General features: G+C 36.7%; 2 protein-coding genes across 2 annotated transcripts; both read left to right on the top strand.

Moving 5' to 3' along the window:
• Window positions 1-1,782: 1,782 nt before the first annotated feature.
• On the top strand, window positions 1,783-5,383 carry NHO1 (Actin-like ATPase superfamily protein). The gene is made up of 5 exons (XM_008230455.3): window positions 1,783-2,047; window positions 2,159-2,380; window positions 2,868-3,834; window positions 4,637-4,883; window positions 4,990-5,383. The coding sequence occupies exons 1-4, from the start codon at window positions 1,890-1,892 to the stop codon at window positions 4,880-4,882; spliced, it is 1,593 nt and encodes a 530-aa protein (XP_008228677.1). The 5' UTR covers window positions 1,783-1,889; the 3' UTR covers window position 4,883; window positions 4,990-5,383.
• Window positions 5,384-8,825: 3,442 nt separating this feature from the next.
• On the top strand, window positions 8,826-9,763 carry LOC103328069 (VQ motif-containing protein). The gene has a single exon (XM_008230457.3). The coding sequence runs from the start codon at window positions 9,099-9,101 to the stop codon at window positions 9,660-9,662; it is 564 nt and encodes a 187-aa protein (XP_008228679.2). The 5' UTR covers window positions 8,826-9,098; the 3' UTR covers window positions 9,663-9,763.
• The last annotated feature ends 4,079 nt before the right edge of the window (window positions 9,764-13,842 follow it).

Raw genomic sequence — 13,842 nt, forward strand, 5'->3', positions numbered from 1 at the left:
CTTTAATTTCCTCTCTTTTTTCTTCTGAAAACTCTGTCAACATCTAATAACTAGTCTTCCTTAAACTGAAAAAGAGGATTTCACAAAAGAAAAGAGGATCATATTAGACAGAACTAAACAACTCATAAAAAGACATTGTTGGCAGCACAGGTAAGACTATCAAATTTTATGGGAATGTTGCTAAGCTGCTCATTCCTAATTTTCTAGTATGTGGTCGTTAGCCAACTTGGATTTGATTTGAAACACCATCTTAAATGCCTCTCAAAAAGTAGTTTCCTCCATCAATTGGAATAGATCACATAATGTCAAGTCAAATTTCAACATCATCTGATCATCAGACACTTGTTTCCTTGACTTTATCCACAAATAATAGGGCAGTCAGTTGAGTGACTTTCAAATCATTAATCTTTAATCTACTAGTAGTTGTGTATGCATGGTTGGAGGTTTTCGGTTTAACTTGCGCGGACACGAAGACGCTATATATTTCTAATGAATTTGATATCTAATTGTGATTAGTTCAATTGTGGCAGCATTTTATATTAAATATATGCAAAAATAGATCTATAATTGAGAAAAGTGATACATTATATAACAATTTTTTTTTTGTTCGATGTGAATAAATGAAGTCCTTAATAAACTCATATAATAATAATACAATCTCAATCTCTTGGACTACAAGGTCCAAGAGATTTATAATCACTCACGTTAAATGTAAATTCAACTATTCACTCACTCTTACACTCATTTTAAGAAACTTTTTTCAACCATTGGATTATATCCAATTAGTAATTATAAATCTCGTAACCTTATAGTCAAAAAATCGAAACTAAATAATAATAATAATGAAATATTACTAAATTAGTTGGATCATACGTTGTGCGTATAGTACTATCCAAATTACGAATTAATATGCAAAATTAACATGTGACATGGTGTATGAGATACATAAAACATTTTCATTTCATCTAACATACATCAACCACTGTTAATCCTCGACTTGTAGCAAGCCTATGTTAGTAAATCATTTTGTGAGAGAGGGGTAATAAAGTAATTTCAGTTCCAGCATGCAGCGACCGTTGAATTTAAAGTTGCATCATCAGCATGTCCCCCGTGAGAATATGCATGAGGAGGCAGTGCACCAAGTCAAACGGAGAGAGAGAACCTCATTAAAAAGTTGCCACGTGGCAATAAATGGCTCCCAAAGTTGTTCAGCGAACCAAGAACTCCGGAGAATTACATCACAATCTTAAAGTGCAAGGCCCCAAAAACCTCATCCTCTCCGCCAACCAAGGACTTTGTACTAAATCCCAACCAAAAACCAACAAAATTATGTCCCTAAAAAATAATTAAAAAAGTGTGACTTAAATTTATTTCCATAAAACCCCATTAATCAAATTCAGAAAAAATTCAAATATTTGGATTAATTGTCAATCTTATCCAATAAAAATGAGATTTTTCAATAAATATTATGTTAAGAATTAGTTATATATTTCTAATATCGACTGTTGAATTGAATGCATATACATTTTAAATCTACCAACGCATATAATGAATGCAATCAAATGATCGAAATTAAAAGACTGTTGAATTGAATGTATATACATATTAAATCTACCAACACATATAAACGATTGAAATTAAAAATATATAACTAATCCCTAAAATATAATATAAATGTGGCCTTTGAAATTTCTGAGTTTGACGAATTTGGTATTTTGTTTGCATTTCTATTTTGGTGATTGGATAAACATTGTCCACAATCCCAAGAACCACTCTCCTACTTAATAGCATTTTGTCAGTCTTCTCTTCCTCTGTCTCTCTCTCCTGTCTCTCTCTCTCTCTTCAGAAACCAGAACAAAAAGTTTGGATCTTCAAGACAAGAAACAAAAATGTCGAAGAAACCAGAAGCCTCAAAGAAAACAGATGATGTGTTCGTCGGGTCGATTGACCAAGGAACCACCAGCACCAGATTCATAATCTATGATCGTTCGGCGCGCCCAATTGGCTCTCACCAGGTCGAGTTCACTCAGTTTTACCCTGAAGCAGGGTAAGCAATCAATCAAAGACTCCACCTTTCTTCTCTTTTTTCTTTCTCGTTTGTTTTCCTCTAATTTTGATTTTTGTTGTTGTCTCTGTTGTTTTTGTGTGTTGTGGTTAGATGGGTTGAGCATGATGCAATGGAGATACTGGAGAGTGTGAGAGTGTGCATGGCTAAGGCGCTGGACAAAGCCACGGCTGATGGGCACAACGTGGACAGTGGGCTGAAGGCTATTGGGTTGACTAATCAGAGAGAGACGACTCTGGTTTGGAGCAAATCCACTGGCTGTCCTCTCTACAATGCTATTGTTTGGATGGATGTACGTACTAGCTCTATTTGCAGGTACTGTTTCATTGTTTGTTTTGTTTAGGATTTTGTATATTTGAAATCAGGATCTTCAATTGCTCAGTTTGTGATTTCTCATACATATTCATAGATTGAATTTTTTGATCCTGAATTGGGATTTTGTTGTTTTTGGATTTGGATGAATATGGTTGATAGTGTTTTTTTGGTCAAGGTAGGAATATTGATTATTAAGATATGTAATTCTGCACTGATTTTCCTGCTAATGATTTGTTATTGTGTTTTATTTATTTATTTATTTATCAATACCCCTTCTTGGATGATTTGAATGGTAGCTGGATTTCCTTTGTTTTCGAATTTTGATCAATGCCCATATGATGGAGTATTTATGGTAAATTGGGTTTTCATGTCGGGATTGTTACCATGTTTTGTTTTTTTTTTCAAGTTTCTATTTGCCTGTTATTATCATCATGTGCGATTTTGGAGTTGTGTTATGATTGTAAATTTTCTGGTTATTTTCTTACAGAAAATTGGAGAAAGAATTATCGGGGGGAAGAACTCATTTTTTGGAAACATGTGGGTTGCCCATAAGCACCTACTTTAGTGCGTTGAAGTTGCTCTGGTTGCTGGAAAATGTGGATAAAGTGAAAGAGGCTGTGAAATCAGGGGATGCTCTCTTTGGAACTATAGACACTTGGTTAATCTGGAATTTAACTGGTGGTGTCAAGGGAGGGATACATGTTACTGATGTCTCAAATGCATCACGGACAATGCTTATGAACCTGAAGACCCTTGAGTGGGATAATCCTACATTGAAAACCTTAGGAATTCCAGCTGAATTTCTTCCCAAAATTGTCAGTAACTCTGAGATTATTGGAAAAATTACCACGGGATGGCCAATTACTGGAGTCCCAATTTCTGGATGTCTTGGTGATCAACATGCAGCAATGTTAGGGCAAGCTTGCAGGAGAGGAGAGGCCAAAAGCACATATGGGACGGGTGCTTTCATACTTCTCAACACGGGTGAGGAGATAATTCGGTCAACGCATGGGCTTCTAAGCACTGTGGCATTCAAACTTGGCCCTAAAGCTCCTACAAACTATGCCATAGAGGGATCAATTGCTATTGCTGGAGCTGCAGTTCAGTGGCTTAGAGACAGTCTTGGGATTATTAAGAGCGCAAAAGAGATCGAGGATTTGGCATTACAGGTTGAGTCTACTGGTGGGGTTTATTTTGTGCCTGCCTTTAATGGATTATTTGCTCCGTGGTGGCGTGATGATGCTCGTGGGGTTTGCATTGGTATTACAAGGTTTACAAACAAGGCTCACATTTGTAGAGCAGTGCTTGAGAGTATGGCCTTCCAGGTGAAAGATGTGTTGGATTCAATGCACAAAGATGCTGGAGAGAAGGGAGAGGTTAAGAATGAGAAGGGGGAGTTCCTGCTCAGAGTGGATGGTGGTGCTACTGTTAATACCCTTCTAATGCAGATTCAGGTTTGGGCATTGTTCTTTTTCTTTTGTTGCTCTAATTTGCACTATGTGGCTCAATTTTTATCAACTTTACCTCCTTTTCAATTTTGTTTTTCTGTTCATAATCTATAAGTCTTCTCTGAGTTCTCTCTTTAGTTTTTGAGTCATCCATAGTGATATATGTTTTCGTAACTTTCTATGATTTACAGCTGTGCTTTCCATGGCATCCTCTTAGGTATGTTGTTCACGTGTCAAAGTGAGCGTTAGTTGTGTAATCTAACAACTAACCAGGAAAATATATGTTTGACCTTTTCTCTAGTATGTGAAAACTTGCCAGATTGTGGTGAGGTTTTATCTAATGAACCATTTGCTTATGCATCTTCTAGCTTTACATGTCTCAACTAAAAACTGGGCCCTTGAAGGAGACTATTTGGGATGGATTTTGAAACTATCAATAAACAGTCTACCATGTATTTGTATTATGGTATTATCGATATGAGGCACATTATCAATCCTTTCCCTTTATTCCTGTAACAACAACAAACCATCCTCAGCTTTCCTCAAAGAACTATACATAGATATTAGTACTACTTGCCCTGCAAACATGCAGTACTGCAAGTTTCTTACAGGAAGTGTTCCATTTTCTTTCGTATTAGAAATGGATAGCCTTTAGTAACCTTTAGTAAAGTGTCTTCCACTCAAATTGATTGCAGATTATTTATTTATTTTTTCACACCTTTCCTACCTTTTCTTTTTAACAATTTTGTAGAAGACCATTTCTGTTGTTATAACTCTATGCTGTTCTCTTGTTATTGTTGTTCGGTAGGCGGATCTGTTGGGGAGCCCAGTGCTAAGACCAGCTGACATTGAGACAACAGCTCTTGGAGCAGCCTATGCTGCTGGATTAGCTGTTGGCATTTGGACCGAAAAGGAGATTTTTGCTGGTGAAGAAAGGGCTAAGGTTGCCACCACCTTCCATCCAAAATTAGATGAAGGGTTGAGGAAGAAGAAGTTGGATTCATGGTTCAAGGCTATTTCAAGAACTTTCGACTTAGCTGATCTTTCACTTTGATGTACTCTCCTGACTTCTTTTTATTTTTATTTTTTTTTATCCTTAAGTTTTTCTTTTTCTCTTCCTGTGTTGTTTAGTTCTGGGATGATGTTTTCTCCCTCATGCAGATTTTCATAAAATATACGGGAGCAAAATAATTGCTAACTCTGACTGTTGTTGGCACGAGGATCAAATCTTTGTTGGCACCAGCACGAAAGGACCAAAAGTTGGAATGTCTTGCTCCTGACCTTCTGCACTGGTCAATGCATAGTTCATCTATTGATATGTTTCTGCAAGTCCCTATTAGTTGGCGCTTTCGGCGATTTGACTTGCTCAAAGCCATCTGATGCTTCCCACTAGTATAGTAATAATGCCATAGTTTGGCTTCAAAGAAATAATGTGATAGTTGCTCAACTGAAGATCTTAATTGTTTGGTATCAAATTGGTGAACTGCTTTCAGTGTTTCCTATTAAAGAATTACTACAGTACTGTGATATATACAGAAAATTTACACCCCAAAAAGAGGCACTTCAATCTTGACATTGCCAACATCCATTTCTCATGCTCTCCTTTTAGATTGGCAATTGGTCTTGCTTGTGAACATTCTCAATTATCTGATTCCAAATTGTTAGACAAGTGAGTTGGATTCAGTGTTAAGTTGGAAACCTCAGAATGAATATATGTCTGAGCATATAAACAGTACTTGGACTATGAGTTGGATTCGGTGTTAAGAATTAGGTTTTTTTAACCCTCCCTTGTTCTTGGACCAAGACATATAAAAGCCCTTATATCCCCGTAACATAATTTATAGTCCACAACAGTACTTGCCTTTTTTTCCTTGGTCAACAACCTCTGGTGGCTTATTTAAAGTACGAACCAATCTCCCTTCTCAAGTCCCGGAGCAAGGAAATCAACAGCAAAATTATGTTCATCCAGATGGAGTCATTCTATAGTGAGGGCCTAATCTAAGGCCCTTAGATGAGGACCTTACTATAGAATTCTTGCACCCTGATGTTGCCTTATCCTCAAAGCACTGATTCATAATAATCCACTGTTGAAAATGAATTATAGTCCAATATTATTTACTTCATGACTGTGGGGCTGTTTTTGTTGGAATCACTTATAAACGTTTTTGCTAGAAATGCTTTTATTGGAAGCACATAGAAATTTTTATTGAAAGTGCTTAGCACTTAGCCTGCATTTCTCAAGAAAACATTTATGCCAATCTTGTCATAATCGCATTTTAAATATTACAAAAGCAATTCCAAACAAACCCTTAATTTTCTTGGATAACAACCACTAATTTAATTATTATGTATGTATGTTTAGAATAATCACTTCAATCAAGTGGGTTGCTTGGCAAGACCAAACCAATAAATAAATTACCTTTGGTTAGTTACCAACCCACTCAACATTTCTTAGTACACAGTCCACTTTGCAATGATATTGTTTTCAACCCATCAATTACAATTTACACATGGCTCATATGATTAAATTGTTCCCCTGGCAAGCATCCACCATGCTTTCTGGGAATCCAAACAGATGACATATGATTAGTGACTTTTTAACTAATGTAAAAGCATAATGTATTATGTATATGTATATTGTTCTTTGGAAATTGAGGAGGATCAAACTCAAAGTCCCCTCATCAAATCTCCACCGTTCGATCAATTCATCAACGGCCATAATCTAGACACGTGGTCGGTTTTTATTAAGATAATAGGTAACTTCAGCAAATGAATGGTGGGTGGGGACATTTTAATGGGCATTTTAGGAAACACAAGACATCTTGTTTTCATTTGAATTGAAGCTTTGGTTTAATTAGATTTAGCTAAAGTAATTTATGGCATCCATCCTACTCTAATCATGAGATGCCACTATCCCTCCCTAATTTTTCTTCTTTTCTTTTTGTGTTTTACCTAAAAAAAATATGAATTGAATTGAGAGATAGAGGGGTTATAAACAATCAAATGCCAATCCAATCCATTGACATCATAAGCATATAGCTTAAATTAGTAGCTAGATTGTACAGAAAGAATGGATGCTTAAAGGCGGAGAATCAGCCCATTTTTTGGTTGTCAAATGAACTTACGAAAGCTAAAATGCTATTTCTTGTTTTGGTCTAATTAATAGTTATTAATAATTCTGAGGTTAATCGTTGTAACCCACAATCACAAATGAACTACTTTAAAGTCACACTTCCACTAACTTATGCGCATATACTATTCGTTTTTAGTACCATTTTTATTGCGGAACCCTTCCATTTTCTCCATTCTCCTCCTCATCCTGCAATGTGGTTTGATGATCGAACCATTTATTTTTTAGGCTGTCTTTTAAAGATCTACAATAAAAGTCAACCAAATCAGAAACTATTATTAGACAAATAGACGAATATGATGTTTCAATACTAGAGTTTTGACAATGTTAATCAAATGACTAAACAATTTTCAACATGATTGATTTACTTTTCCAGCATTATGCTTGATGAATGACCTAACAAATGGACGACTCGATAATTTGACCACATTACAGGATGAGAAGGAGATGTAGTTAGCACTCCATTGTTACATGGACGCTAAATATTGTTACTAAAAAAGAGTTCATTACAATATCAATGGTGGTAGAAGAGCTCAAAGTTAGTTATCGCCAATGTACTATGTTTACTGTTTAGCGCGTTTACATTGGGATGTCTGACGTCTTATATTGAGTTTTTATTCTAAAAGAAAAGAACAGTGTGAATTTTAGCAGATTTACTATGAGGCAAATTCACACTTTAACTAATAATGATCATGGTCATCATCATATACTGAGTAATTGCTTTTGTAATCATACAAAATAGAAAAGTCATCACTATGATACAATATTGGTGCTACCTTCATCCAATTTGTTCAGTAAATTTGCTCACAAAATATGTTACACATTTTAAGCATGTAAGCGTATAATTTTAACAACAATAAAGTTTCATAGGAATCATGACGTGTATGACACTAACTAATAACATATAGACTAAATTGTAGCAATAGTCTCTGAACTATACCCCGTTTACCATTTCAATCGGTCTTCGGTTTTGTTCCTAACAATTTCATACTTGATATAAAAAACCAAAAAATAGAATTGAGGAGAGGAATAGCTCAAATGAGGAGGTGGGTGAGAAAGGAAAAAGGGAAGAATTCCAATGAAGCACGAAACTACAAATGTCAAAAAGCACACAAAACGAAAGCATCACAGCAAAGCAAAGCAAGCCCACCACATAGGGGAGAAGAAGATGATAAAGAAGAAGAAGAGTGAAGTAAAGAAATTACGACGAAACCAACCCAATCCAAGCCAAAAAGAGATGGACCTTAAAATGAGAGAGCAGAAAGCTGAAGCAAACTTTCACTGCCAACTTTGTCAAAATGCAATCCCCTCACGCAAACAACCAAGAAATATCAGAGACCAAAACAGAAAGAAAATTTACAACTAGGTCAATAATATCCACAGAATCCAATTAAAATCCAAGAAAAATGGAAAAAAGCTTTTCTGCAGAGTCAGACTGTGAAGTCGTCTCGCATCCTCGTTCCTTGTTTCAATGCCCAGCTGACCTCCACGACTCATCATTCAATGCCAGCTACACCAATATTATTATTTACCATCTTTTCTCCTCCTCCCATTTTCAAAAGTTCAAAAGCACTTTTGAACTTTTTTAAACAGTGATTTACCAGACCACACAGTTATTATTGCTCTTAATTATTACAAAGTCAAGTTTTCTTGGTGCTAATTATGAATTGATCACATCAGGGTTATGTATGTTATGCTTCTGCTTCACTTAATGGGAAAGTTCAATTGAAGTTTCAAAAACGTACACAAAGTGCTTGACTTTCTTTTGGGCCCATAAAGTGAAAACGCGGAATGCTGGAAAATAGATAGAAAATAACAGTGGGATTCTCTCTCTCTCTCTCTCTCTTCCTAATTCATAAGAAATAAATAAACTTATATTTTGGATTCTGACTCTGCCTTTCGCCGTATTTCTGACATTTCCTCCTCACATCACCCCATAAAGCAAACAACACAGAGGAAATAAACCAGAAAAGAATCTCATACAGTACAAAATAATTCAAAAGCAAACCCAAACAGAAAAAAAACCCATCTCTCTCTCTCTCTCTCTCTCTCTCTAAACAAGAATAAAAACCCAACATTCCTCTTCCCGCTTTGTTTCTCATCTTTTCTCTAAGAAGAAAACCTCTTTGGCTCTTCCGCCATGAACACGCCCGCTTGCGGACCCGACCCGGTTTCACCCAACACCACATACGTCCAAGCCGACCCGGCAACTTTCAGGGCCGTGGTCCAGAAGCTGACCGGAGCACCCGAAGACCCATCAGCCCAAAAGCTCCCTCTCACCCTCCCAGCCCGCTATTCCAACCCAAAGCCCACCACCGCCACCGAAATGGGGCCCCGGCGACCCGCTTTCAAGCTCCACGAGCGCAGGCACGCCACCAAGAAGCTAGAGCTCAACCTCAACACGGCGAGCCCATCCGCCTCATGTGGGCCCCACGGTAGGCCCAGAGGGTTTGTAGGTTTTGGGAGCCATCACGAGATGGTGATGGTTTCGCCCGTTTCGACATTGGACTTTCTCGCACGTGGGAGCCCGAGGACGCCCGCGTCACCATGTGAAGATGAAGATAGGGCCATTGCTGAGAAGGGGTTCTATTTGCACCCAAGTCCTCCGCTAAGTACACCCAGAGGCTCTGAGCCTCCTGAGCTATTGCCTCTGTTTCCCCTCCATTCTCCACGAGATAGCCAGAACTCTTCTTCTGCTACTTAATTAGCAACCCAACCAAATTTTTTAATTTTTATTTTAATTTTTGATCAATTTTTATGTTGTTCATGAGGTTATTATTATAGTGGTAATTATGGGCTTGGATATTTTTAAAATTTTCCCTTTTAATCTTTGTGTTTTTTATTTTTAAAAACTTTGCGTCCATGATAATAATGTAGGCTAGAATTTTTTTGGGAAGAATGAGGAGCTGTGCTTCTTGGTCTACTGCTTAAAAAAAAATGATGTAAATGTCAATTTGGAAAACAAAGAAAAAAAGAAGAAGCAAAAGCTGTTAATGTGTGAGGCTATATCAGAATGACAAAATAGAGACAAGACCAAAATGCTGTAAATGTGTGAGGCTTTTTTTTTTTTTTTTGTCAGAATATGCGAGGTTCTATCACAATGGAATACAGTGGCCAAAATAAAAGTGGCATGAGGAGGCATGGTTCCTTCCTTGTCTGCAGCCCTATTTCTCCAATTTTGTCACCGCACACACAAGAAGCCATATTTGGTCCTTTAGTCTTCTAATCAGACCACTTGTAGTCTAGCTTTGGCCTGGGCCAAATTTTTTGTGAGTCCAGTGCATGTGATTTCTAAGAAGAAAAAGTATCGCGTGTGGACAAGAGCATAAAACATCTTGTATAACTGTAGATCCAACAGCCAATATTAAAGGCGTGCTGACGGCTAGCCGTTAGGTTTTTTTATAATAGCTTTTAAAAATGATTTTAAACTCATTTTATTTTTTTATAAAAAAATATATAATTGGTTTCTAACCATTGGATGTTAGAACCATTGATTGGAAAGTTACTTTTAAAAAAAAAAAATTAAAACCTTTTAAAATGTTTTAAATTTGTTTTGTTTAAAATATATATATATATATATATAATTAGTTATGACCATTGGAGTTCAAATCAATTGAAATGCAACTTTTTATTTTTATTTTTTTTTTAAAGTTTCCTTTGTTGGCTTTATTATTATTATTTTAAATTTTTTAAAAAACCTAAAATATGTCTATAAATACCTCAACATTTCTTCAAAAAATTTCCCATTCATTTCATTCCACATTTCTTACAAATTCTATCACATTCTCTACTTATTCATAACTTTCCACACTCTTTCTTTTTTTCAAATATTTTCCACGCTCATTTCATTCAAACATTTCCTACAAATTTATTTTCTTTACTTATTTTGTTACTCATATTGTTTGAAAAATGTCCCGGACTTTGAAGGGACGAAATTGGTCACGAGTGGAAGATGAACATCTTTGCAAGGCTTTCATAAAAGTCTCCGAAGATAGCATTGTGGGTACTAACCAAAAAAGCACTGGGCTTTGGGAACACATCTCACAAAAATACAAAAAGGCATCATCAATCCTTCCATTTACAAAGGAAGGAAATGAAATTGTGAGACATTGAATCGAAAACACTCCACTTATTGACATTTGAAGATGATGATAAGAGGTGCCACATCGACAAAAATTTAATCGGAAATTTGGGAGTTGCTCTCGAACCGACACGTGTCACTCAAAAATCATATCCAAAAAATTAATAAGATTCCTTCAAAATAAGACGTGCCACATGGACACAAAATCTTATCAGAAATCTTGTTAAATGCTTATCAACGTACACGTGTCATATATGAAATATTGTCTCTAAATAAGAGTTTAATTAAATTAAACAGTACATAGTTGTGGAACGTATGAGTGTTGTACCATAGTTTTTCTAAAAATAATAAAATATGAAGGGCAATAAAATATAAACCTACATAACTGGAGATGGAAAATTTTAACCTTACTCTATTATTTAAAAAATTTATATTTTGGAGGGCTAAATTTATAGCCCTGGACTACATTTAACCCTATGACTGGAGATGACCTAATATATAGAAACAAAGGACTAACTTCATAATATTAAGCCACCAAACAACATTATCATCCATGCATAGATTCAAGGGAATTCGTTGAACTTGTACCCAAAAAGGAACAAGATGGGTATCAATTTCTTCCACCGCCAATGCCAATGGCCATCTTTTAACCGAGAAGCATTGACGCATGGCAGACCATGGGCCTAGCTCCAAAATCTTCCCAGACATGTCCTCATCCTGGACAGTAATAGCAAATAGGTTCTCTCTTATCCCAGTGATTTTGCTTTTCCGAACTCTTGCCAAGCCGTTTGATTAAGTATGAGAACCCCAACCAAGCCATAGGCTTCATGCGCCTCAGAGTATAAATAAACATCACCTAGCCTTTTCCAGTTGGTTTTTGGCTCCCCAGTGTCGACGGCTCTGAAATTTGGCAGAACTGCAATACGAACATCTCTTTGATTTCTGTTATAATTGTGGAAAACTGGGGCATAGCAACACCGAGTGCCAGAGGGGAAAGCAGAGAAGGGAGCTGAGGGATATGGTACATAGAGGAGAGCCAAGGTTATCAGAGAGCTGTATGAACAACCCAAACCAATATCGGTGTCGTAAGGTGAGAGAAGGACAACAACAACTTAAAATCAGAGAAGAACCAATGGAAGTAGACGACATGTGCACCAAACATATGAGCCCAGAGAGGAGATTGTATCATAAAGAAGAGATCAAACCAGCGAGATATACAGTCCTCTCATGACACGCGACCCAAGAATCTAGCCATTGCTAACATATGAGACTGACGATGTAACTCATTTCGAATGAGACACGACACAACAGCAGATTTTGAGCAACTTAGTGAATGCCTCGAGCCACTCACTAATGGCAGTCTAGAATCAAGGAGAAACAAACCAGATCTTGGGACAACAGGATAATCCTAGAGGAAATTAATTTGCCTTCCAAGTTTGTTTGGCTTGCAGGCAGAACTGTGCCCATTTCAGAAGAAGAGATAATGGAACTATTGAAGGCCCAAATAACAAAAGAAGCATATTTTATAACTGATTGGACTAGACTAGGCCCACGCCCAAGTTACTGATTTCTAAACAAGCGATTATAAATTTGGGTGAGGAATATATCCCAAGTAAGTTCTTTTTCTTGCCTCAGACTGGTGAGGACTTCACAATTTATCTAAGTATAAAATTGGTAATTCTGGCTAGAGTAATGGATAATAAAGTGGACTGTTTTAGACAGAACTGACTTTTACAGAGCTACAAAGGAAGAAATTAACTCTAGAAAAGCAAAAGGAACGCTGGAACTCCATTTCTGTTTGGATAGAAGCTTCTAATCCGAGCTGGATTGGGTATGTCTGGACTGGACTTTCAACAACTTCAACTGCTAAGCTTCAGTGTAAATCGATACCAAAGTTCAATTTTGGCGAGCTTTAATCTATTTCAAGCTTTGGGAGGCTTTTGAGCAGACAGAACTACAGCTTCTTCATCTGAAGGGGCGTAAGTGTTCTTAAGGATTTAATGAGTGGAGATCTGTAAAATTTGTTGAGGTTTTCATATTTGGGAAAACACAAACTCTGCTTGTCTTTGGCTTTTGCTGAACCAAATTTGTAATGAGTGGGATCTCGTTTTGAATGACTTATCTCTCTAAGTCTGAACTTTGGGAATTCTGATATGAAGCTGGTTTCTCTTGGGGCTCAAGTGAGCTTTTGGTTGATTTCTTGTTGTTTTGTTTGATTGATGATTTTTTGTGTGTGTCCTTGATTATGTTCACCCTATCTTCTATTTACAGGAAATATTTTCTGAAATAGGGTAATTCTTTTAATAATGGGCGGCAAAAAGATCTTTCATCTTTTTATATGCAAAGAAAAAGGGGTTTATCACCTTTGGTAGATAAGCTCTCAACAGTCATTTTTTAAGATCACTTCTTTGTTTTCTTGAAAGAGAACCTAACCCTTCTTTTAATACCAACTGCCCCATCTAAGAGCTCAAATCGTGATGGTTAGTTTGTTTATCTAGTTTCGAACAACTCCCTGTCCTCTGCTTATCTCCTTTCTGAAAACATAGCCTGCGTATTCCTGGAAAAGATGGTGCCTCCTTGGAGTGGAAATAATATTTTTGAATATATAAGAGGGATTTTGATCTTCTGATGGTATAGCTTCAGAGAGAAAAATTTGCTAATGGCCTGCATTCCTTTAATTTCCCAATCACTTCTTCCATGACAGTTGCAATTGTTGGTTTTTCTAAGTCAGAGATGTCACGTGAGTCTGTTCTTGCTTTGGGCTTCTTTTGATCATATCGGGCCTGCTTTGTTTTTGGGGCCC

Source organism: Prunus mume, linkage group LG4 (genome assembly GCF_029339155.1).
Source record: "Prunus mume cultivar Tortuosa linkage group LG4, ASM2933915v1, whole genome shotgun sequence".
Lineage (NCBI taxonomy): Eukaryota > Viridiplantae > Streptophyta > Magnoliopsida > Rosales > Rosaceae > Prunus > Prunus mume.